Below are 27,476 nucleotides of genomic sequence, written 5' to 3' on the forward strand. Positions count from 1 at the left end.
TTATACAAACCAAACATTAACGAGTGAATGAGTTCTTACCGGTTTGCGAGAAGCACGAACGAAGAAACCAACATGGGTCCAATTTACGTACGTTTCCTTCAAATTTTTAATATCTAGTATTGCCACTGAACGCATTTTATTTTTAATCGATGGCAATATTTGAAAATTATGAGAAAGTGAGGCTTTGTCCTCGCTAAAGGATTTATATAGTTATCAAAGTTCAATTTTTAAGAATATTGTATTACATTCTTACCAGAACAAGTCGTTATTAAATCTAGACTTTACAGTACATCCAAAAAGAAAGTCATCCGACTCCAATTGAGTAACATCAATGCATAATTTCTAAAAATAACAGACAGTTGTATTTTCATGCCTCCATTTCACCAACTTTTAAACAGAAGTATTACTTTTTTTAAAATTCGAAATATTACCGGTCTAAATGCTTACCGTGTGTTTTTTATGTCTCCGTAGTGGAATTAATTGTATAAAATTACTTTTTGATCCTTCTTTAAACGCTTTCGAAAATACTCTTAAAGTGTCTTCCCGCCATACACTGTTATGTCTACCTTCCTGTTCAATGTTTATTTCTTTTGATTGAATTATATTTAATTTCTATGGAATAAAATATTTTATATTGAGTTTTAAATCAAAACTTAAATACAAACCACGAAGTGAGTAAGCGCAGCCTGCTCCCGACGTATTCTATCCTTAGTAAAGTAAACGAAATTTTGCTTGTCACTGGCAGAGATGTCAAACATATATCTATTAATAACCTGCACCAGCTGAAGACACCAGACTGCGGACAAATGGTCACAGCTTAACCATACTTTAGGTATTGACATTGTCTTTAAAATAATTATATATTTCATTAAAAATACCTAATATAAATATATAATAGCTTAATGACACTACAAACCATTGCATGTATATCGCTATATTTTGAAATTGTAAAGCCAGGTGGAACCAGTACGTCACGATTACCACCACCAATTGTGATTATCAATACATTTTTCAAATTTTTATCTTCGTTATTGGTATGATTGCTCATTAGAAAGCGACTACACGTAGCGCAACAAAAATTTGAATTTTTATTTAATTTCAAAGAGGACCGTCCAACAGATATATTTTTGTTTATACTTTTATAAAATGCATGTATTTTTTCATCAAGAACTAAAATAGGCTTATTTATAGGAGACGATAAGGATACTATGGTATTGATGAATTTAGAAAATTCTGGATCTCTTAAAACTGCTTGCGACACTACCGCTCCCATGGAATGACCAACTATAATTACTTTTGCAGTTTGTTCAGTACTTTTATAAAGCTTCAAAACAATCTTTATACAAGTCTTTAAATATAAAGTTTGACGCTCCAAATAATCACCATAAAGCGCTGAAAGCTCTTCGTTGTAGTCGACTGAAAATATATTAAAAAATGTATTTTCATGTAAGAAAGAATTTCACATTTTACAATATTTTTTTTACTGCAAGTGTGTTAAATATATTTACTAGTAAAATAATCCAAATGAATTCCAGTAGCACTCTCTCTGGCTTTTCTCAACGCTACCGATGCCAAGGAACGTACCTAAAACACGTATGTGAATTATAAGAGTCCTATTATTAATACGTAGGTTGACTTTTATATTTCGGTATTTGGTAACCCTAATATTGCAATCTGGTAACTCATAACTTTACCGCAATACTCTTATTTTTGATGTTGTACTCCGAACGTTTTGAACGCTACGAGCGCTATTTGCAGAGATAAAGAGTTGCCCAACTCTCCTGTCACTGGAAATGTGAGAGCCGCTCACCTACCGAACTTTGACAGTTGACTGGATTGGGTAGGTTTTGACGTTTTGCAGTTGGAATGACTGGGACGGCCAGATTGAAATTATACCAAAATATATGTGAACGGAGGAATTTGTTTCCGCCGTTCAAGATCACTTATGAAAAATGTGAAACAATGAAAATCATAAAAATGCGAAATTTAAATATATTTCATGAAATGTTTTGCAATTTGATGCATAGTAGCATTAATTTTCAGTTACCAATGATTAAAACATTTAATAATTGAGAACTTAAGCCTGTTAGTTCTCAATTCATTCACCTTATTAAGTATTGAAAGATCAAAAGTCAGTTGTTTTAATATACTATAAAAGCATAAAACAGGACTTAGGTAGTTTCGCCATATATTAAAAGTCCGATATGTAATAATTTACAATCGTAATAAATGTTAGGTATTTTAATTTAAATGCCCAAAAATTCTTACTTTCTTCGATCTGGCCATAATGGAAAATGTTATAAAAAACGCTTTTTTTTGAGGCGCTCTCACACTGGAATAAGTTGGGCATCCCATTATCCCTGGCTATTTGCGTAGTTAACAGTAACAATTTTTGACGATGTAACATCAAGATAAGGAAAAAATTTAAAAGGTCATAAAAAAAACTGACACATACGAACGCCAAACCCTTTGAGGGTTTTACTATACTGACCTAGTACCATCACCCTGACTTGGAATTTCTCACCCCCCAGATTAGCTGTTGTACTGTGATATTATTATTATTCGTTTTTGTTCTCTGATTCCGAAATACAAAAGGCAACCTACGTCCTAATATGCTTGGAACTAATCCCGAATATATTTACTTGCTTATAAGAACCTCCATTTCCTGGTACAAAAATAACGGGTGCTCCAGTGAATTGAGTTTTGTGCACTTCAATTGGTATACGGCCTTCATTGTAGTAATACAATCCGTAATTGCGAAACTTGTCATTCTCTTCGAAGTCTATTCTCTGAAAATGTTAATTATACGTATTATATAATGCAAGACACATACATATATATTAATAAATATAAATACACTATGTTTATTTAGATTATCAAATTATTTATCAAACAAATCTATATTCCGGCTAACTTTCAAGGTGATACGCGATGTGTTGTAAGGTTTGCCAGCATTAAAAACTCCACCCGAACCATTGTATTCATTAATCCTAAGGACATCTCAAACATCGAAGCTTTGTTTGAGTCATGTTCAGCAATACAATTTGACATTTCAAATGACATTTTTTATTGCTTGTTTCTGTTCGCGGTTTGATTGAAGCTACGATATTAACTGCTAAATCAAAAGTAAAAGTTTTTATACCGCGGATCCCTATGACTCCAACTGATATGCCATTTCAATGGCTAGATATTAATAAAAAACTCTTTTGTGTGAATAAATGAATTTGATGTTAAAATAAATTTGTATTATTATTATTCCGCTAGTATTATTATAAAAACTGTTTCATATTATTGTTCAACGAAATTGTGGATATACCTACATACATATGTATATTATAATCATGTTCCCTGCAAGATGGAGGTAACAGAATGCACAAACACATTGAAACATTTCCAGCTGTTCACCAACACTGATACATTGCAATTTTTAATTGAATGAGAGAAAGCGTAAGTAAGAGAGAAAAACTATTTAAGCTTATCGAAATATTAATATGTTAAAAGAGAAAGGGCGATAGAAAAGAATAATCTATATATATAAAACAAAGTCGTGTTAGTTACAACATTTATAACTCAAGGCGGCTGAACCGATTTGGCTGAAGATTGGTGGGGAGGTAGATTAGAACCAGGGTAAGGACATAGAATACTTTTTATACTCTCGCAACAATGTTGCTAAGGAGAGTATTATAGTTTTGTTCACATAACGGTTGTTTGTAAGTCCTAAAACTAAAAGAGTCAGATATAGGGTTACATATACCAAAGTGATCAGGGTGACGAGTAGAGTCGAAATCCGCATGTCTGTCTGTCCGTCCGTTCGTCTGTCTGTCCGTCCGTCCGTGCAAGCTATAACTTGAGTAAAGCTTGAGATATCATGATGAAACTTGGTACACGTATTCCTTGGCTCCATAAGAAGGTTAAGTTCGAAGATGGGCAAAATCGGCCCACTGCCACGCCCACAAAATGGCGGAAACCGAAAACCTATAAAGTGTCATAACTAAGCCATAAATAAAGATATTAAAGTGAAATTTGGCACAAAGGATCGCATTAGGAAGGGGCATATTTGGACGTAATTTTTTTGGAAAAGTGAGCGTAGCCCCACCCCCTACTAAGTTTTTTGTACGTATCTCAAAAACTACTATATCTATGTCAACCAAACTCTACAGAGTCGTTTTCTTCAGGCATTTCCATATACAGTTCAAAAATGGAAGAAATCGGATAATAACCACGCCCACCTCCCATACAAAGGTTATGTTGAAAATCACTAAAAGTGCGTTAACGGACTAACAAAAAACGTCAGAAACACTAAATTTCACGGAAGAAATTGCAGAAGGAAGCTGCACCCAGGCTTTTTTTAAAAATTGAAAATGGGCGTGGCCTCGCCCACTTATGGACCAAAAACCATATCTCAGGAACTACTAGACCGATTTCAATGAAAGTCGGTATATAATATTTTCTTAACACCCTGATGACATGTACGAAATATGGGTGAAATCGGTTCACAACCACGCCTTCTTCCAATATAACGCTATTTTGAATTCCATCTGATGCCTTCTCTGTATAATATATACATTAGGAACCAATGATGATAGCGGAATAAAACTTTGCACAAATACGGTATTTGAAAAATATGTAAATGACGGATAATGAAATCTCGATTATCACTTTATCATGCGAGAGTATAAAATGTTCGGTGACACCCGAACTTAGCCCTTCCTTACTTGTTATTATTGCTATTTTTGTTTCTTGTTTTTTTTTTTTTTGAAGAAGAAATTAAATTTTCAAATGATTCTTACATGAGTTTTGAACAAATGCTTATGATTTAAAATATATTTTTTGTCTTAATGAATTGTATTGAATATTAACATAAAGAGATAACAAGTAAGGAAGGGCTAAGTTCGGGTGTCACCGAACATTTTATACTCTCGCATGATAAAGTGATAATCGAGATTTCATCATTTACATATTTTTCAAATACCGTATTTTTGTAAATTTTTATTCCGCTATCATCATTGGTTCCTAATGTATATATTATACAGAGAAGGCATCAGATGGAATTCAAAATAGCGTTATATTGGAAGAAGGCGTGGTTGTGAACCGATTTCACCCATATTTCGTACATGTCATCAGGGTGTTAAAAAAATATTATATACCGAATTTCATTGAAATCGGTCTAGTAGTTCCTGAGATATGGTTTTTGGTCCATAAGTGGGCGAGGCCACGCCTATTTTCAGTTTTTAAAAAAAGCCTGGGTGCAGCTTCCTTCTGCCACTTCTTCTGTAAAATTTAGTGTTTCTGACGTTTTTTGTTAGTCGGTAACCGCCCTTTTAGTGATTTTCAACATAACCTTTGTATGGGAGGTGGGCGTGGTTATTATCCGATTTCTTCTATTTTTGAACTGTATATGGAAATGCCTGAAGAAAACGACTCTGTAGAGTTTGGTTGACATAGCTATAGTAGTTTCCGAGATATGTACAAAAAACTTAGAAGGGGGCGGGGCCACGCCCACTTTTCCAAAAAAATTGCGTCCAAATATGCCCCTCCCTAATGCGATCCTTTGTGCCGAATTTCACTTTAATATCTTTATTTATGGCTTAGTTATGACACTTTATAGGTTTTCGGTTTCCGCCATTTTGTGGGCGTGGCAGTTAACCGATTTTGCCCATCTTCGTACTTAACCTTCTTATGGAGCCAAGAAATCCGTGTACCAAGTTTCATCATGATATCTCAATTTTTACTCAAGTTACAGCTTGCACGGACGGACGGACGGACGGACAGACAGACAGACGGACAGACAGACATCCGGATTTCGACTCTACTCGTCGCCCTGATCACTTTGGTATATATAACCCTATATCTGACTCTTTTAGTTTTAGGACTTACAAACAACCGTTATGTGAACAAAACTATAATACTCTCCTTAGCAACATTGTTGCGAGAGTATAAAAACGGCTGAACTGATTTAGCTGAAAATTGATGGGAGGTAGCTTGGAACCAGGGTAAGAGCATAGAATATTTTTTATCTCTTTATGTTAAAATTCAATACAATTCATAAATACATAAACTATATTTTAAATCATAAGCATTTGTTCAAAACTCATTTAAGAATCATTTGAAAATTTTTGTAATTCAAAAATAGAAAGAAATAAGTAAAAATTTGCATATCCATACATGCTTATAATATGAGTTATACTGATTTTGCTCCTGAATCAGGCAGTTTTTTTTAGGACGTACCCGTCAGATATCTTTAATATCACAACAAAAAATAGCATTGACATTTTCGTCGTCAATTCATTGCGGGTACTTTGCTAGATTATGGGCGAAGAACGCACATGCATTTATAACAAACAGAACGCAATATCTAGCATAAAACAATATAGCGCAATAATAAGAGTATTGATAAAAAGGTCTATTATAATTTGAGATATACAGAAATCTTTTCGAAGCATTGCACAGAGCAGTGCAATATTTAAACGGGAACGATGAAGTATATGCGTACAATTTCAAACTAATCCTTCCTAAAAAATAATACAATTGCTAATATTTTGAATAGTAGAATAGAAGTGCCTCCAAACACACAGTGAAATGGATTAAAACTGGCTCAGTAATCATTCGATGAATAATATACCACGTGCGTCCCAAAATACTGATGCCATAACCTTGCTAGCCGATCTTTTTGTCTTTCCACGCTTGAGAACCGTTTCATAATATGCAGTACACTTACATTTGAAAACAACGTTGAAGGACAAGGCATCGCTGGATTAGTGTTTAAAAACATACAAACGGCCGATATCGATATACGACCGGAGTTGTACAAGCATATCGTTCCATCTGGTGATTCGTGTGCTCAAGAATGATGTGGATAATTTAGCGGTAAGTAATTGCAAGTGAAAAACTGTACAGGGAGAAAGAATAAAAAATATTCTTATTTGCAAAAGTTTAAAATTGATCTTGAACATTCGCTACGACCAAAAAATATGGTCTTCATCGGAGGCGTTATTTTGGCAGAGATGGCAAAGGATCGCGATGGTTTTTGGATGTGTGTGTAAAACGAGAAAATTAAGAAAAGTATTACAGAAACTTACTGAATACAGTACAAATTACCAAAAGTTGTGAAAAAAAATAATATTTTTATTGTTCTAAAGTTATGCCTATACCTGCGTTTTATGTTCTGTTTATATAACTTGTAATAATATATATATTTACATACGTTAAAAATGACAAGACAGTCATCAATTAATAACTATGCATACTTATACAGCTGTGTTCAAAATAATAGGAGTGCATCACAATATAAAATACAAAGTTATGTTTTTTAACAAAAGCAAGAATTTTATTCATTTATTTTTTATCCACGAATTGTTCATTTTATGCACTTTTAAATTTGTAATACTCAGTTAAATGAAAAAATAAATTATCGATTATTATATTAAATCGATGAGGGTTAACATCGAGACCCTCGGGTCTGGCCAGGCATATTTTGTTTCTAAATGTTATTTAAATATATTTAGAGTGTAGCAAACGACTTGCGCTTCCAGGTAGCTTCCTAGAATTTTATTGTCTATAGAATTCAGAAAAAAAATTCAAGGATATCGTATCGAAAAGGACGAAAAAAGGATATTATAATATTACACCCAATGGTGCTTGGCTAGACCCTATATATTTTGTATGAAAATATATGAACTTTGGTATGTTTCTATCACTTCGCACGCTTGATTTATCTGTTTTCATGTTCGTTACATGTCCAAATTGGTTTGTATGTTTATCTAGGTCAAATACTTTAGCGGCTAGAGCGTTTTAAAGGTTAAGAAAAATCTAATTTTCTCAAAATGTTACATTTTTTGTGAACGCTATTGCCACGCCAAGCGTGAACAAGGCAGACAATTTGATTTCAACCAAATCGAGAGGTAAGAAATTTCAAAAAATTATCTATATTGTACAATATGAGCGTAAATACAACACGTATTTCCATACAAATGTATGTAAACTAGCCTAGGCCTAGCCAAGCACCAATTGACCTGTCCTTGGCAAATTGGAGCCGTGCTTCAATATGTTTCTTTATCAAATGTCTACGAACAGTTACGTCACTAACATCAAGATCTAGACGTTTCTTTATTTCTCTAGACGACGCTTTGGGATCTTTTTAGACGACTGGAATATGCCTTGATCGATTTTTTTAGTAGTTTTGCGTTTTCGTCTACGTGTTTCGGCTTTATTTTTGTAGGACAGGGCATTTGACATCATTCGATCAGAGTACCCGAGTATTTCTTTAATTTTTTTATAAGTTTTTCCGTTTTTTTAAGATTTTTGATGATTTCACGCTTTTCGTCGCTGCAGTGTTGTCCTCTACCCACTAATTAAAATAAATGACGTATCCTTTAAGAAATCCCATTGTTTTTATTTTTTGTACTTGCTTTTTAGTTTTTAACAGATTTTGCTTAGCCGTCCGGACAATGACCAAACTTTCACCATTCGTTCAATGACCGGGTACCCAGGTGGAGCAGATGTAGAAGTCGTTAGTATACTGAATAAAATTTTGTTTTCTGTGCAAATTGGCTACATGGCATAGGATATAACTACAGTACTTGTCCAATAAATTACGAACGAAAACAAAAATTTAATATTTTTAATACAATTTAATAATATTGAATATGATTCAATACAAAATATGATAATTTAAGTTTAATGTATATAGCATATAAAAAATAATTTTTTTTGAAACACGCCAAATATTTATGTTTTTATTAATGATTAAAGTTAGAACTCCGGATAATTTTTTTGTTCGTTCGTAATTTATTGGACAGGTACTGTATATATGGGGACATAGTCTATAGTTCTCGCAGAAATAACGAAAACGGAGTGCCAAGGTCAATGGATATTTAGGTACCTAAGTCGTCCCTCTCCCCTTTCCATTTCGGACGAAAAGAAAAAAAAAACGTGTTCAGTTGGAATTCTACAATGAAGATAATGACGAAGAAGAAGATTATGGAAGTGAAGATGAAGAGGATGAAGATGAAGAAAGTGAACATCAAGCTGAGAGACATAATATTGTGCGAGAAATATGTGGACCTAATAGAAACACCAATTTGTTGTCTAATCTAGACACATTTAAATTATTTTTCACACCGGAAATGGCTGATATCATAATGGACATACTAATAAAAAGGCAATCTCAACGTGTACAGCATATAATGAAAAAAATCCTGAAAAAAAAACAATTGGAGTGGAAAAATCTCGAGCTGCAGAAATTTTATGCATTTTTGGCTATTTTGATAACTTCTGGCGCAAATAATTCAAATACTGACAATGCAAGGGAAATGTGTCAGCTGTATTCATATCCATTATATCCCCCAGCAATGAGTATTTTTTATCCATACCGTGGTCGAACTAGATTCACTCAATCCATTCCATCAAAGCCAGCTAAATATAGAATTAAAGTATGGTGGATATGTGATGCTGAAAATTCGTATCCACTTACTGAACAACTTTACACTGGGAAATCGAAAGATGGTCGTGAGAATGTTGGTGAAAGAGTTGTTAAAGACTTGGTGGCACCATACAAATGATCCGGTAGAAACATTACTATGGATAATTTCTTCACAACTCTTCCACTAGCATCTGTGTACTGACGTATTTTTTTCTGCTCCGCGTTCTTTTATTTTATCTTTATTAATGCCGTGTGTTTGCGGGCATAGAGTTGACCGTGCTCACCCCAAGATTAGTTGCCATAAATGCAATCAAATCTTTCACTTGTCGTGTGTGAATTTATCATAGGCTGATGTAGATTTCTATCTGAAATCTAAAAATGCTTTCTACTGTAAAGTGTGCGCGGTAATTCGGAGAAATTCGATTCGTTCGCCGCCTGCGTCGCCATCAGTGCGCAATACTCAGTGTACTCATAATTTAAGTTCGCAACAACAAAATGCTGAACAATCGAACAGTGAAGTAACTGAACCTTTTTTGGAGCATAGCAAACATAATAAAGAAAATGTAGTGCTTAATTCTCTTTTATTGGAAGTAAGTTCACTGAGAAGTGAACAAGCGAAGGCGCTCGCGTTAATACAGCAATTATGTGATGATCGTAATTCGTTAATCGCTAAGCTTAACGAACTCAAATCAGAGATCTGCACTGGGCATAAGAAATTGTGCTATAATGGCAAGTTCTCTGCACCAGCTTCGAATGTTCTCTTTGCTGCCGACCCCTCTCTCACTGCTGCGACTGCTGTTGGTACAAGTGACTCTACAATCGCTGCTCCTTCTAACGCTGCTGTTCCTGCTAATAATGTGTGTGGGAATTACCTCGCTCCCGCTACACCGCAGGCACTCTCTGCAGCTTCAACTACTGCCAACTCTATCTTTACTTCTACGACTATTGCGGGTACAAATGCTCCTTCGCCGAACGTTGTTGTTTCTGCTCCCATCGATAGTGTGAGTATGGATTATCTCGCTCCCGCTACTTCGAAAGCACTCTCGGCTGCTCCGTCTGCTGCTTGCTCCATTCGCTCTATTGCTGCTGATAATAATAGTGCCAATACATATGCTGACGCTGTTGGTAGGAACATCAACACTCACTCGAAAGCCAATAACAATCCAACAGTTGCTGCTAAACCAGTTCGCCCCCCTGTCGCTGTCAATGCTGCTCAATCTGTCGCCGTTGATGATTCTATTAACCTGAACTCTTCTACCTCAATTACTGCTAACAGAAATTTGAAGTTAAAAGTGAATACCAGGAACAAAAAATCCCCAGCCAATTCAACTGTTGTTGGTGTTATTGCCAATGTTGATCTTGATGTCGTCATACCCAAGAAATGGATTCAATTATCTTCCTTTAAGAGCTCAGTCACTGAGGAAGATATTATATCTTTTGTTGTTAAACATACTAATGTTGATAGAGAGCATCTTCTATGTTATAAATTAATTAAGAAAGATACCGATATGAATAATCTTAAGAGGATAAACTTTAAGCTAGGTGTGTCGCCATCTTTTTTTAATGTTGTTTTCTTCTCTTCAATGTGGCCTTCTGGCATTAAGTTGCGTCCCTTTAAGTTTTTTCCAAAGGGAGGGGAAAACAGTGCTGCAGATTAGTTGATGCGCCTGTTAATCGCGATTCTTCTCATGCGTTTTCTGCACCTTCCTTAACTGGCTCCTGTCTTAAGGTCTACTACCAATATTTATCGGGTATTAGGTGTAAATCAAATATTATTCGCAACTTTTCTTCACGTTTGGATTTCGATATTATCGTTATTGTTGAGACTTGGCTGAATTCTAGTTATTTTGATAGCGAATACTTTGACTCAAATCTCTATTATGTCTTCCGCAAGGACAGAGATCACGAAAAAACTGGCTGGGGGTATGATAGGGTTAGGTGTAGGTGGCAAGAACGTTGGGACAATAGTCCTAACGGCCGAGTGACGTACGAGTACATTCGGGACGTGGGGTTCGTTGTGGATAACCCAGACTTCAGATTTTGTCTGAGTCTGGGTTTCCTGCTTACGGGGCATGGGCCTCTGAATGCATTTTTGCATCAGAGGCACCTATCGGATACGTCGGGGTGTTTTTGTGGTGCAGTTTCAGAAAACTGGTCGCATTTAATTGCGGAGTGCCCGATGTACTCGGACATTAGGGATCTGGGTGGTATGGGGATTAGCTGGACTGATGGACGATTAGATGTTAGTGGTGTGATCTCCACTAGTCGGAATACCGAACAGTTAGGGTCGTTTGCGCGTGAATTATTTAAGCGGCGAAGGCGGTTAGCTGGAAGTTAGGGTTAGTTTCTGTATGATTGGGGTGTGTAAGTGATGTGTGTATGGGGTCCAACCCCTGGCCACCAGTCCAGAGCCGTATGCAAGCTCAACTGGTAGTAGTTTCGGCTACGAGGTCTGACCGGAGACTTAATTCTGGTACCACGGGGAGCAGGAGCCCTTGGAGTTCGCTCCAACCTGCTCGTGCGGACTGGCCCCTCGGGGAGTATCGTGGTGGTTGTGGTTGAAACCCAAATCGCGGGAAGAACTGGCTTTGTCAGTTGAATGTGGAGTTGCATTGCAACCGGGTGCCGGACCCAAAGCACGGCAGAGGTTTTAGATGGGCCTCGAACCCTACCAAGGTGGTTAGTGTGTCCATTCCACACTGCCAATTGGTACTGAAAATGCTTTGCATTCTCAGGGCGCTGATCAACGCATTGATTTGATCCGCTGTGCTTTTGAGCGCCGTGGAGTAAGGCTGTCGTCAGCAGGTGCCCACGTAAAACACACCGGACGTTGTCTAAGGGGGGTGGAGTTCTCTTAGCAGTTCATCGCAAATATCGTTCTCGCTTAATTATGCTTGAGAATGAAGATTCTATTCTGGACCAACTATGTATCTGTGTCAATGATGCTCTGTTCATTGCAGTCTCATACATCCCTCCTAATAGTCCGCTAGAGTTGTATAAGTTGCACGCAAATAATATTTCCTCACTGGTATTAAATAAGGTGAAAGAGAATAATATTTGTGTTTTGGGTGACTTTAATTTAAGCAATATCGTCTGGTCTGGTTGTTCCTATAGTCCTACTCTTATTCCTTCAAATTTTTCGTCTTCTCAGGAGTTATTTCTCATTGATAGCTTGCTTGGTCTCAATCTGATTCAAATCAACTCATATTCAAATAGTCTCGATCGATTTCTTGACTTAGTCTTTCTCAGTGATAATTTAAAATTTAGGTTTCTTGATGGATTCTCTTCAATTACTCCAGCCACCATCCATCATTCTCCGCTAGCGTTTGAGGTGGATACTTATCTTTTCGCTCCTGTTAAACCTATTGATGGGCTTAGTTTTAATTTTGCACTTTGTGACTTTGAACGACTCAACAATCAGCTCTTTGAAATTAAATGGGATGATTTACTATCGGGACGTAATACAGCAAATAGTTTCTCCATTTTTAGGAAATCAATTCAGGAATTTTGTCATTATAATATCCCGCTCAAACACATACAACCATATAATGAATTGGATAAGTTCCTCTATAAAAGGTTTATTAATAACACGGTGTCTACAATTAAGTCGAAGTTCTTTTGGAACTTTGTAAAATCTAAAAGAGCGAATTCGGCCATTCCCTCTACTTTACGCTGGGGTGATAAGTCGGCATGCATTCCGGTCGAAATCTCCAATTTGTTCGCTGAATTTTTCAAATCGAACTATGTTCTAGATGATCCTGGTACTAGTTCCACTTTTTCAGCTGATTACTTCCCATCCATAAATTTTGGCTCACTGTGTCTTTCACAGGACGATATTGCCAAATTGGATTTGGACGGGCTTCCGCCCGTACTTATAAAAAATTGTAATGCCTTAGTATATCCTCTCATGCTTATCTTCAGTAAATCTCTCGCCACTGAGGATTTTATTTCTGATTGGAAATTGACATGCATTACCCCTATTCATAAAGGTGGTAGAAAGGATGATGTCTCCAATTACACTGTGGAACATTTTTCGGATTATTGCCTGGGGGGTGAGTAATTCCAAGTCAGGGTAATGGTACTAGGTCAGTATAGTAAAACCCTCAAAGGGTTTGGCGTTCATATGTGTCAGTTTTTTTATGACCTTTTAAATTTTGCGTATGAACGACGCTTATTTTATCGCCAATTGGGCAGAGAGCTGTGTACTCCATTCGTTGAAAATCGTGCGAATAATGCACAAATTATGAGGCATTTCTCAACGAAAGTTGCGATTGAATCTCTTCTTGGTCGAGCTGTCAATCCAAATACGCAGCCAACATCATCTGTATCATTGAGACCTCAGAAGCAGCGCGATTCAACTGGAAGGAAAAAGATTACTGGTCTATGCTATGAATGTCTTCAAAGTGAATTCAAAAAACGTCGCAAAACTAAAAAAATATGTTCAGTATGTGAGAAACCTATTTGTGATGAACACTGTATTACAACCACGACATGTGAAGGATGTACAGAATAATTTAATATACTTTAATTCTTATATAGCACTGTATCATAATAAATAAAACAATTTAAATAAAAATGTATTATAACACTTAGTAGCTCACACTCCTCTTTTTGTGAACAGCGAAATAATGCAAATAATGTAAACAGCTTCAGTTTATACTTTGTGTTTTATTCGCGGAATACCGTTAGAAATAATGGGTTGTCAAAAAAGTCCTGCGGTATTTTTATTGAATTTTTTTTTTTTATTGGAATTGAAATGAGTTTTTGATGACTCATGCCCAGCTCTTGACCGAAGCTACGGCTGCTACTATGCCGGTCTCTTTCGACCAATTCAGCGATTTTATCGCAATTTTCGACGACAGGCCTTCCGGAGCGTGGTGCATCTTCGACCACCTCTACACCAGAACGAAAACGTTGAAACCATCGTTGTGCGGTGGAAATGGAAACTGTATCGGGTCCATAAACTGCGCAAATTTTATTGGCGGCTTGAGATGCCTTTTTGCCTTTATCGTAGTAGTACTGTAAAATATGCCGTATTTTCTGTTTATTTTGCTCCATGTTTGCGACGCTATAACTCACGAACGACTTAAAAGAAACGACAATCAATCAAACACGTGTTAGCGCGTGAAATGAGCTTTCCAAAAAGGTATAGCATGACCCGATGCGCCGAATAAAACTAGATCTACGGGCTTTCAGCGCCAACTAGCGAAAATACCGCAAGACTTTTTTGACAAACATTATTTCTTGAAGAGTGCTTGACGCTCATAGTCTGACATGGTACATTTTTTGGATTAAATATTTTCCTCAGGGGCACTCCTATTATTTTGAACACAGCAGTATGTATACATATATAGTATTAATTAATTTTAACAATTAGTTTAAGAAAATAGGTAAAGTTTTTACAATTAAATAACACTGAGTGAAATTTGTGCAACAAATACTTTTGTAATGTATAGCACAGGTAACCTATGTGCTAACAAATGCACATGTTATAGGGAACACATAGGTAACTCATTCGCTAAAAAAATGTGTTACCCTTAACAGACTGTAATGAGATTTAATAACCAATGTATATCATTCTCTTAACACAAATATAAGAAAAAAGGTACGCATATAAGGGTAACTTAGAACAAGCAGCATGGCATAATTGCAATTGGTTACAGCGAGAAAACCATTGAACATCAAATGGCAAAGTGTTATTTTTTTCTCACTCTCTGAACAAAAATAACAAATAGTTTAACGTATACAAAAGTGCACAATAACAAGTCGCTTACACGTTTGCTTACTTAGCTTCATTTCTGATTTATGCTTCATCTCCGAGGTACATACATATTTATATTGAAATCAATCGAACATAAAGCTCTTTATTTATCATATTGGTGCTGTTAAAAGGGACAATAACCATAATTTTACAAACGAATGACATAATCAATTATCGTTTAAGCAAAGCAACGAAATTTAATATTGCAAATATATACTAGAAGGCTCGAGTGTTTCATAATTTCGCCATAACCATTGTTTAAATGTACGTTAATTTCATTGGATAGAGTAGAGCAAAAAATTACTTATCTGTCAAAAATCACCAGACAGTAGTAAATTATCACAACTGAGTTCTTGCAATGTTTCGAGAATATTTGAGAGTCATTGTGCACTCATCCCAAATTATGATTGAACTTTTTTTAACACTGCAGTTAATCCGCTATTTTTTATGTATAATAACATGTCGCATTTGATTTGTTAGGGATGTCTGTGCGTCGTACATAGGAGCATTTTCCTTCAAAAACCGGACAAAAATGAAAATTACAAACTTCAGCGATGCTACTCAAAATTGATTTTTCTTAGTACCTAAGTAACCGTTCTACAATGAACCGATTAAGTAGTAGTCGGAATCTAGATTTTGTTCAGAACGCACGTGTTTATTCGTGAAACTCTCTAGTGTTCTCGAAATTGCAAGTGGGTTTTATGTTCCGTGAAGCGAATTCTGGAAAATATTTTTTATGGATTCTGGACAACATGGTATATATTTAACATTAATGATATACAGATTAATTTAGTTAAAGTATTATTTTGTTTTTTTTTTTCGGGAAAACAATGAATCATTAAAAAAACTATTTTTTTTTTTATTTTTAAGAAATTAGTGTTTTTGTTATAGTGTCGGGCGAGGTCGAGCTTTGAATAACTTTTCTTAGTAAACTACGTGGTTTCTACTTAACATATAAGCATAAACATTTTCCCCGTCTTTCTTCCCTTTAAAAAAATCGCGTTGAATTCGGTTGGTCACTTGCATAAAATGGTACCGCTCTATTTATTTTTTTTTTTAATTAAATACTAAAATCCTGCTAAATAATTATATGCGGGTGGTATATAAGGACTGCGTCGAATAAAATTGTCCGTTATAAAAATGAAAAAATCTTTTAAACCAGCTGTCCAATTTTTATAAACTAAAATATTTTATTAAAAACATTTATTTTAATTTTGAAAAACTGAAGAATAAACCAATAATTATGTATATTATTAATAAATATTTTTATTTTTTCCGGAACCCCGTCCATTAGTGCTTTTATGGTAGTGTCCGATACTCTCATAGCTGCTGAAGACCACTTTCTTTTACAATTTTGAAGGTCTTTGGTCACTTTTTTTGTGGCCTTCATCTCCCTTTTTACTAAAGCCCAGTATCTCTCAATCGGCCTTAGTTCTGGACAGTTAGGTGGATTTGCTTCTCTTGGTGCAGAAAGCACTCCATTCCGTTGGAACTACTCTAAGGCTGTTTTGCTATAGTGACATGAAGCGAGGTCAGGCCAAAAAAACGAGGACACTTCATGTTGGCTTAAAAATGGGAGCAATCTCTTTTGTAAACGTTCCTTAACATATATTTCGGTGTTTATTGTACCCGATGTAACGAATGAACTGCCCCTTTTGCCACAACTGCAAATTGCCTGCCACACAAGAAATTTCTTTGGAAATTTTGTCACCTTTTTGGCTTTGAATTTTTCAGCAACATTACCTCGAAAATCGGCTGTATAAAATTCCTGTCCAGGTAGCTGAGAAAAGTCCGCTAAAACGTGAGAAAAGTCCGCTAAAACGTAGGTCTCGTCATCCATTACGCAATATTCGAATTTATTGACAAAATCTTTCCTCAGCTTCTTAACTCGTTGTTTTGCGGTTTCGTTCTTGACGGCGCTTCTATCCGGAACTTTCTGTACCTTGTACGTCTTCAGCCTAGCCGTCCTGCGTACGAAAGAGTCTGAGCAGCCAGCCTTCCTCGCCAATTTCCTGCCCGTAATGCTTGAGTCTTTCTTGAGAATGGTAACAACGTTCTTCGTCTTCTCTCGATCATGTGGCCCCGTCTTTTTACCAGAACCTTTCTTCCTGGCAATACGCATATCTTCCTTAAAGAGTTTAACAACGTGAGAAATGGTTTTAGAGTTAGCCCCTACATCTTTGGCAATATTTTTAAACGACCACTGCGGTTTCTTTTGAAAAAATTTAATAATTTTTTCGCGCACTTCCACTTCGCTTGCCATTTTCGCGTTAAATAAATTTTTATTGACTCTAACGGATGCATAATATTTTTTGGCATTTATTTCAGAGCTACTACGATAAAAATTTGTTTAATTAAAATTTTTAATTGCACGACATGGAAAAAAAATTAACGGACAATTTTATTCGACGCAGTCCTTAGATGGTATAAGGGGGCTCTATCGGAGCCGGTGTGAAAATTGGACAATGGGCGTGGCACCGCCCACTTTCTGTAGAAATCCCATATCTCGGGACCGGACTCACAGATTTCGACAAAATTTGGAACGTAATATTCCTTTCATATTCCTATGTTACTCTCTGCAAATGAGCGAAATCATACTACAACCACGTCTACTTCCCATATAACACAATTTAAAATTCCATTTGATTCTTTCAATTCCCAGTACACAAATAAAGAATCAATTAATATATCCGAATAAAATTTTGCGGTAATAATTCCCTTAAAGTAAGCCACCTTTTGACCAATAATTGTGCAAACCCAACCAAACCTGTTCAAGCCCCTAGGTACCGACCATGTGGACCCGATACCTATAGTTCGACTTTTGACCGAAAATATCGTTCAATGTGTGATATATGAAATTGAAATTCGCACAGAATCCTTTCCTGGCAGTAGTACTTTACTCGGTCAAAAATGGGTTAAGTCTGGTAAATTCTTTCCTCAGCCCCCATATACCTAATATGAAGACTTTCGAACTTATAGGTGACCTTATGCTGGATATATCCGCCAATATTTGGGCCAACTCAATGAAAATTGCAGAACATGTTTTATTCATAACAGTGTTTCTTTGCGCGTAAAATAGATATAATTGCGCGAAAACTTGAAAAACCAAAACCTCCCCACAAACTATTACCAAGATTTTCGGACATCACACTTAACCTTGCTCCATATGATTGGTGATAGTATGTAAGGTACCTTAATGAAACCGAGCTAACATTTTTTTGAGTATGTAGCATATTACTAGTATGTGGGATGAGCAAAAATAGATAAAATCTGGTCGGCACTACCTCCTACTCATATATTCAATATTAAATGTTCGGTTGCACCCGAAATTAGCCCTTCCTTACTTGTTTTATTTTAATATATTACATTATTATATTCAATCATGCATTTTTATTCATTTTCATTCATAAAATCACTTTAAATAATTTTGTTTTTTGAGACCAAATGCGTCTTGCTTCCTTCTTCAACTATCGGTATCTACCCCCGCACGTGCTGTGGTCAATCGTAACTTTGCGGGGTAGGCAGTCTGATTTCTCTCCGTTGCGACACGGCACTCCTCATCGTACCAGCTGTTCTTTTGCATTTTCGGAAAACCAATGGTACGTAAGGAGCTTGAAATGCCGTCCCACAGTTCCCTTATACCAAGTTGTTGACGACTGCTCTCAGAGAGCAGGAGTGCAAATCAAGTAGAAAATCGTTCGGGTGTCTATTGTGATTGTAACTTCTCGACGTGGAACCTTTCTTATGTTTGTTGACGTGCGCTTTTTGCTGCACAGTCGAGGGTGTGAATCTTGACTGCAACAAGTTATTGGTCCGAGTCGATGTTAGGACCTCGGGACGTAATCACATCTAAAACACTGGAGACGTATCTTCCATATCTCACAACATGATTGATCTGGTTGGTGGTTTTTCGATATTGGAATCTAGTACTACAGATAACCATCTTTCGGCCCCCGGGTGAAGTCGATCAGTCTCAACCAATTTGCTGATGTTTCATCTTATATGCTGAATTTATCAACCGTAGTGCCAAAGATAGCTTTTTTGCCCACCCTAGCTTAAAGTCGCCACGTACGATTTTGATATGGAGGCGAGGACTGCTGTCATATGTGCGCTCCAAGTGCTAATAGAAAGCATCTTTGGTCATATCGCCCTTCTCTTCCATCGGGGCGTGGGCGCAAATCAGCGATATGTTGAAGAACTTCGCTTTGATGCGGATTATGGCCAGACGTTTATCCACCGGAGTGAATGACAGTACTTGGCGACGCAGTCTCTCTCCCACCACGAGTCTCACACCGAATTTGCGCTTCTTTATATGGTCAATGTGTTAAATGGCACAAGGACCTACTCGCCTCAGTCCTTGTCCCATCAATCGCCTTCACTCTAACGAGGACATCGTCCTTAATTCGTTGGCTATGGTCGTTTTCAAAAGGAGGGTCTCTCATCAGAGGCTGCTGGAAATTCTTCATTGGGGCGTTTTTTACGTGGCGGGTCCCAAACCCAGCTCACCCTGTGGAAGGGATGTTTCGCCGTCTCACTTTAGCTCGGCATCAAATGGATGTTCTTTGGCTACCCAGAGGATACTTGGTCTAGAACCGGAAGTCGTGTGCTGCTTGAGTCATATATAAAAGAATCGTTACTGGCTACTCTGAAGGAAATGGCTCCATTGTCCCTAAGTTTTTAGAGTTAATAAATTTTACTTGCGCTCTTTCCACACTATATAAAGCAATCACTGCAATACGACATTCGTTAGCCCCCACACCAAGTAAATAAGCGAAAGCAAACTCAGAACTGATTATTATATCTAAGTAGACACTGCATACATATTTCCCTTAAACGAAAATTATATTAAAATAATCCTCAAATGAAATATATCTGTCATAATCTTAACGGAAGAGACTAAATTTTATATATTGACTGAAAAGTATTAACTCGATTTTATCTATTTTGGCATTACTACAGCAAAATAAGAGAAGTGTTGGATTTTAATATTTAGTGGGATAGCCCTTGTTGACGGCTCTAAGGCAGTCGGTCATCGATTCCACAAGCTTTTGGGTAGATCTTACATAAAATTTTATCCACTCCTCTTGAAGAACTTTTTTTTTGCTGGAAATGAAGTGCTTCAGACACGCCCAATTTTTTATGCTTGGCTTCAGATTTGAAATCTATATACGCACATTGGTTCATAACTTGTTCTATTATTGACTAGAAATAATGTAGATGGTATTAGTAGTAGTCAGCCACAGTAAAGTTTGGATGGGTACTCTAGTTATAGAATGAAAAGAAAAACTAGAATAGCAGAGCAATATTACGGCGATCTATACTTTTTTATTTCACAAAGTCAACTAATTGATCATATGTCTTTTTATACATTTTTAAATATTTTCTGAAAATTAACGGCATATTTCCAGTAATTTCGCTAATAAAAACTGAGATTTAATAGGCCTATTCAGTTTCCTTTCCTTTTTATTCAAAAATTCACTTTCATAAAGAAAAAACAAAATATAATACATTTGTAATTTTGCATGATTAAATATTTGACAAACTGTACATTCAATTTTATTATAATAACATATAAACTATTTAATACAGTGGTATTGAAATCTAAACTAAAAATGAGTGAATTAAAAAAATAATGATTTTTCAAAATCTAAACCAAAAATTTATATTTTGGCTTTGTGATTTATTTATAGATATGACAAAATGTAAACCAACGGAAAGTCTCGCCTTCAAAAGGATAACGTAGAATCTAACAGTATTGTGGAAATACGCTGCAACAGGGACCACTTCCCATTAACTTCCAATTTGTTGTTGTTTTTGTAGCGACAGAATTCTGCCGAGTTGACAGTCCTTGACCCAAAAAAAAATTCGGATCCTTTGCGGTTACGTAGGCTCGACAGTTGTAGGGATGGTAAAATTTCCAGTCAAAACGTTTGGTTCAAGAAAGCAAGACAGCACCACAGGGAAGGTCATCGTTGCCGTATAAACATTATACATACATACATAGATACATACATACATATGTTCTTTTTGCCTTTTCGCAGGTCCTGCCGGTTACCGCCTTGAAGTTTTTTTTGAACTTTTACTTTGACAATAATTGCGTACGTAAGCAGAGTGTTGGAGCACTTGGCTGTAAAGTAATGTTAAATCTAGTAAAACAAAACGAAGAAATACGCAAAATAATTTTTTTTGACGAAATGGAGGATTCTACAAAAAATCGATCCTTTGCCAAAATTTCGGCCTTAAATTGTTAATAATAAAAAAATATTTATGGGCGAGAAAAAACATTAGTTTAATTATAAAAAATATATTTAAAAAGCTCGTGTTAAAATTTAAGAAAAAACATCTTTAACTTCCAAGCACTCTGAAACGCCTTTTCAAATTTCCGTGTAGTTTCGAAAATATTGACCGGAACGATATGAAATTTTCTGTGTGTATTCTTAAATATATGTACATTAAGAAAATAGAATAAAAAAAATTATTATTTTTTTTTAATTCCAACTTGATACAACCCATTAAAGCTTAAAAGCTTAGGGTTGATCAATTTGATTTACCCGCAACTCTACATTTATCTTGACGAGCTTTTGGTGATACAAACATTCTTCTAAATGTAAATATACTATCTGCAAAATGCCGCGAAAATTATTTATAATACATAGTTCGAAGACCGATATATTTAGATGCAAAATTTTTAAAATTATAGTCAAGATTTTGTTATATACGAATTATTTTAACAATAAAATAACAAAAGTTTGTATGGCTGCTATATACTATTGTGATCCCATCTGAATTTCTGCGGATATTGGCACCATTGCCTTAAACTATAACCCATGCCAAAATATCTCCATTTAAGCACTTGATTCCAATCGTTCAGTTTTTAAAGCAGCTATATGCTTAACGATCCGATCTGAACAATTTTGGGAGAGCCTTAGAATACCGTCGAGAATGGTTCCCACGACAGCCGATTCTACGCACCGGAATTGACCCGAATTTAATCGGACCAAGGGCTGTTTTTTCGGTTCCGTTTGGATCGGTAAGTGTTAATCTATGTTTGCCGTCATTGCAGCAATGCCTTGCAGCATAATTGCTCCGTATCCTCCTGACTCGTGCTGGCATTGAGTCCAACCCGCGCCCGGAGGAATTTTTCTGCTGCATTTGCGCAAAAAGGCTCCATCCAAACTCCACCTCGGTCAGGTGTAACACATGCAATGGATGGAGCCATTTTAAGACCTGCTCAGGCCTTAGGACTCACAGGGAGTGGACCACGAGTTACTAGGCCCCATGCTGCCAACGCAACACTGCGACACTTGCCTCTACGGCTGTGCAATCTGCACATAGTTCGCGCGCCGCGCTGCCACTCAACCCGAGTGGCCAACAGAGGCGGCAGTGCAGTATCGTCTAATCGATGAAGACATCGACCGCAGGGTATAGATATCCGGTCAGGCGATGTCGAGCTCGAAATATTTAATACATACATCCCCCAGTTACATGTTGCCCTACAGGATATCACCCGAATATAGGCGCGCTACTTCGTGGTGAAAACCGTTTGGTACTAGGCGACTTTAACTCGTACCACGATCTTTGGCATTCCTGCCAGTCAAACGATCGTAGGGGGATGGAGCTGGTTGAACAGATTGACGATTCGACTTTCTGCACAATGAATGACGAAGCCCACGCCATTGTTATGGGTACCTGTAATAGCTCCCTCGATATTACCATTGCTAGTGGTGGTCTGATAAATAGCACAACCTAGCGGCCTATACTAACTCTCGCATCAGACCATCTGCCCATAATTATCTCGATTGTGAAACCCCCTGATTTTGTTTCTGTGGACAATCCCATCTTCGTAACTTTAACAAAGCTAATTGGGTCGGTCTCAGAATTTACCGACAGCACCTTCATCGCTCTACCCATTCCTACGGACGTATCCGTTGGCGAACGTCGTTTCCGCAAGTTAATCGCAGCAGCTACCGCTCGCTTCATCCCGGCCTGAAGAATAGCGGAAATCCGCCCCAAGCAGCCATTTTAGCTAATGAGCGCGACACCTTACGCCATGCCAATCCCGGGGATCCCCGAATAAAGGATCTCGATTTAGAGATTCGACGAATGGTAAACCATCATAAGCAGACGAAATGGATAAAGCACCTGAAGTCCTGCAACCTCTCCACCGGTGTGAGTAAGCTTTGGGCTACTGTCAAGGCTTTGTCTAACCCGAAGAGACATGACGACCGAGTTGAAGTTGGTCATGCCTCTTCGAACCCGAAGATGTGCGCGAGCTATTTTAGTCGGCAATTTACACTGCAACCTCCGGTAGACAAAACGAAGCGATGTGTTAACCGACGGCTGCGCAAAATGCCAAACGACTGCGCGCCACTTACTTTCACCGATGAGGAGGGTCAGAATGCCATCAACAAATCAATATCATCTAAATCCATTGGCCTTGATGGAGTCAACATGCTTATACTAAAACATCTAGGCTCGACGGAAGTAAGTTATCTCACCAAGGTCAGATAGTTCGTGGCCTCAAATAGAAACCACCTTGTGATAGAACGATCCTCGTAGCGTTGCACTTGTCAAAAGCTTTTGACATATTCAACTACACAACGCTTTTCCAGGACATCGAGAAAACTACGCTCCCTCCGGGACTGAAGAAGTGGTCCATGAACTACCTGAGCGGTCCACTTTCTTCCGTACTATTTCGAGGTGAAACATCTAAACTGAGAAGAATCAAACAAGGGGTACCGCAGAGTGGTGTCCTCTTCCCGCTTCTGTTTAACTTCCAAATCTCGAAACTCCCACAGCCACCAGGGGGAGTTTCCATAACCTCGTACGCAGATGACTGTACGGTATTGACGTCGGTAATGGAATATATAGTATTATTGCAGTTGATGGCGTCTAAATTTCGACTGTCAATAATCCTAAGATTTTAGGTGTAACTTTTGATAGTCTATGCTCCTTCACACCCCATGCCAAGGTACAGAGCCGCAACATAATCTTCAAGTCGCTAGCCGGCAGCACATGGGGAAAAGACAAAGAAACGTTGTTGGCAACATAGAAGGCAATCGGCCGGTCGGGCCTCAATTACGCCGCACCAATATGGTCGCCTGGATGCAGTGGTACGCAGATGAGGAAACTCCAGATCTGCCAGAACACTGCACACCGGACCACGACAGGATGCCTCTTGATGTCTCTCAACGAACACCTACATAGTGAGACACGTATGCTCCCAGTTAAGGAGCATAATGAACTCCTCTCCAAGCAGTTGCTGCTAGGATGTTTTCGTAGAAATCACACTTGTAGCCACCTGCTTGGAGCGGAACCGCCTCCTAGGAGCTAACTACGTCGACATCGTACAGTACGCCGACCGGTACAGTACGCCGACCGGACTTCGGACTGACTTCCGCCATTCACAGTGGAGCTATCAACACCTTCACCGACTCCCTACCAAAGAATGGCGTTCTTGGAGTCAAGCCACCACCCATCGCAGACGAAGAGCTCGAGTTGCCGCAAGAAACACGAGTGAACCTAGCGCAGCTTCGTTCTGGATATTATAGTAGGTTAAAGTCCCACTTATCCAGAATAGACCCAGACATAACCAATATATGTCCTGCATGCAACGAATTTCCGCATGACACTGGCCACCTCTTTGCATGCCCTGCCAACCCTACTCATCTAACACCCCTTTCCCTTTGGACCGACCCCGTCGAAATAGCACGTTTCCTGGGCCTCCCGCTATTTAAATTTTTCATTTATTTAAAGTCCATATTTTTCGATTTAAAAAGTATTTTACTTTTATATAGATCACTTTTATATACTCTTCACTAATTCTTTTTTATACATTTAATACATATTATAATTGTAAAAAACATTGTATTCAATAAGTAAATATCTGTTCATTTATATTTTTAACACAATAACAAAACGGCTGCAAACTGACAAATAGCCAGTGTTAAAGCGCTTGCAACTCATTTGTGCGCTGGCGGCCTGCGGTCGAACCGATACCGGTTTCTTTATTAAGAAAAGAAAAATACTGCAATATATTTTTTAATGTACATCGCCGACACGATTCCGTCGAGGACTGAAAACGAATTTCGGTAAAAATGGAGTGTGTGCTAATAGGGGAGCTACTCCAGAGGGGGATTATATCGTATATCTTTTCGCAAAAAAAAAAAAACACATTTTGCACATACCAGTGTTGGACCGACAAGGGTTAGTTTTGGAAACGAGGCCGAAGTACACCAACCCAAACAGGAGTTTTACACAAAAAAAATCTGACACAATTCCGATTAAAAAATGTGCAGGATTACAGATACCGCAAACGCTTAGTTTACGAGATATTCGATTACAAAGTTAAAAAATTCCTAAAATTCGAACATTTCAACAAGCTAATTCACTACATTTAACACACTTAATGCAGGTTTTTGACTTCAAATTCAATTAATTAAACGTTAAACATTTAAACAAATTCACAATTTACACTTTTTGCAGGTTTTATAAGTAAGAACTCTATATTTTAAAAATTACTTTTTACACTCGTAGTGAGCAGCATTTATGTGCTAACAATTATGAGGAACTGGAGCGCTGACATATGATTATAAGCAAATATGAGCAATTCGCTGAAATTTCTCTTTTTCGCTATAATTCCTCTTTTTTTATTTAGCAATCTTAGTTCTAGTAAAAACATGCGTCTACAAATAATATTTCAAATTAAAATGAGTATAAACAAACTTTCCATGGATATGGATATTTTCTTATTTAAATTTAATAAACAACTAAGTAGTATTAAATATCAAATAATGAATTAAAAAGAATAGGCAAAAGTACTTCAGTAACGACGATTATTAGCTCGACCGGGGTTATTTTTTTAGAGCGTGGACGAAGGTCGTCAATGCAGAAAGGAGTTCTACACAAAAGTACTTGTCACCCTAGGTATTCGCTCGACCAGGGTTTTTTTTAAAGCGCGGCCGACAGCCGCCAACGCATAAAGGGGTGCTACGCGAAAGTACTTCAGTCACCTTGGGTATTCGCTCGACCGAATTATTTTTTTAAAGCGTGACCGAAGACCGCCGACGCGAAAAGAACTACGCGTAAGTACTTCAGCCACCCTGAGTATTGACTCGATCAGGGTTATTTTTTTTAAAGCGTGGCCGAATACCGCCAATCCAGAAAAGAGTACTACGCGAAAGTAATTCAGTCACCTTGGGTATTGGATCAACCAGGGTTATTTTTTTATAGCGTGGCCGAAGATCGCCAACGCAAAAAAAAGAGTTCAACGCAAAAGAACTGAGCACGTCCAGGTGTTGGTCCGGCCGAGGGTTATTTTTTTGAAGCGCGGCCGAAGGCCGCCAATGCAGAAAGGAATTCCATGCGGAAAACTAATGTGTTATACATTTCCTGTCATTGGGGTATTATTTGTTTTCTTTATTTCTTTTGGTTCTTCTGTAAAATACGAACGTAAGCTAGCACTGATTATTAGTTAGAATGCAATCCTTTTGTTATTGTCTGAACAAAAATAATTGAACAAATGTGAAATGTTGAATAAAAGTTATTTTTGCATTATTTAATATAAAATAAAAATCGAAATTTTGCCCTATTCTAAAATTTAACCAATAATAATAAAAACGGCCAATACTTCTTCGATTACTTGCTTATACATACCGAGAACTGAGGTGGTGCAAACATGTACGTCATTTGACAAGCATTGGACTCAATTTCTACATTATAATTATATATTCCGTAAAGAAAACTACAAGCAGAAATTGCTATAATAACCACCAAAAAATGTTTTAACATATTTTTTATTAACTATATCATTTTCATTTGTTAGTTGATGTTACACTGGAACGATAAATATCAATTCAAGTCATCAGCGATTGTTAGACCTTAAGAGCTTAACACATATAGCGCGACACGACATGGCAGCACGACAGTGAACTGTATATGACGTCGTGAATCCTTCTATATGAACATTTGTAAGAAGGCAGCGACACAACAATGACCGGCATGTACACAAGACAGCTGTTCATTTTGCATGTACACAATTTCGTTGTGGCCATACTAATACCTTTCACTTCAATGATTGATGAATTTTAATATTTTGTTCAAAGTGAAATTTTTTATGCAAAAAATAAGTAAATAGGTAAACTTATTTGTTTTAAATTATAAATTGTTATCACAAATGATATAACAGAGCTATTTTATGCTTTTATTTGTAAACTAACGTCAGGTTTGTTAGAGCTTTGAATAATTTTACATTTTACATAGTTGTGCAGCTGTTTAAATAACTGTGTCCATAAG

General features: G+C 37.1%; 1 protein-coding gene across 1 annotated transcript; it reads right to left on the reverse strand.

Moving 5' to 3' along the window:
* Positions 1 to 27,036, reverse strand: LOC120774635 (GPI inositol-deacylase-like). The gene is made up of 8 exons (XM_040104359.1): positions 26,838 to 27,036; positions 2,643 to 2,789; positions 1,509 to 1,584; positions 917 to 1,416; positions 666 to 845; positions 448 to 612; positions 254 to 342; positions 1 to 193 (listed from the first exon to the last, which is right to left on the reverse strand). The coding sequence occupies exons 1-8, from the start codon at positions 26,970 to 26,972 to the stop codon at positions 1 to 3; spliced, it is 1,485 nt and encodes a 494-aa protein (XP_039960293.1). The 5' UTR covers positions 26,973 to 27,036.
* Between the last annotated feature and the right edge of the window lie 440 nt (positions 27,037 to 27,476).

Source organism: Bactrocera tryoni, chromosome 4 (genome assembly GCF_016617805.1).
Source record: "Bactrocera tryoni isolate S06 chromosome 4, CSIRO_BtryS06_freeze2, whole genome shotgun sequence".
NCBI classification, from domain to species: Eukaryota; Metazoa; Arthropoda; class Insecta; order Diptera; family Tephritidae; genus Bactrocera; species Bactrocera tryoni.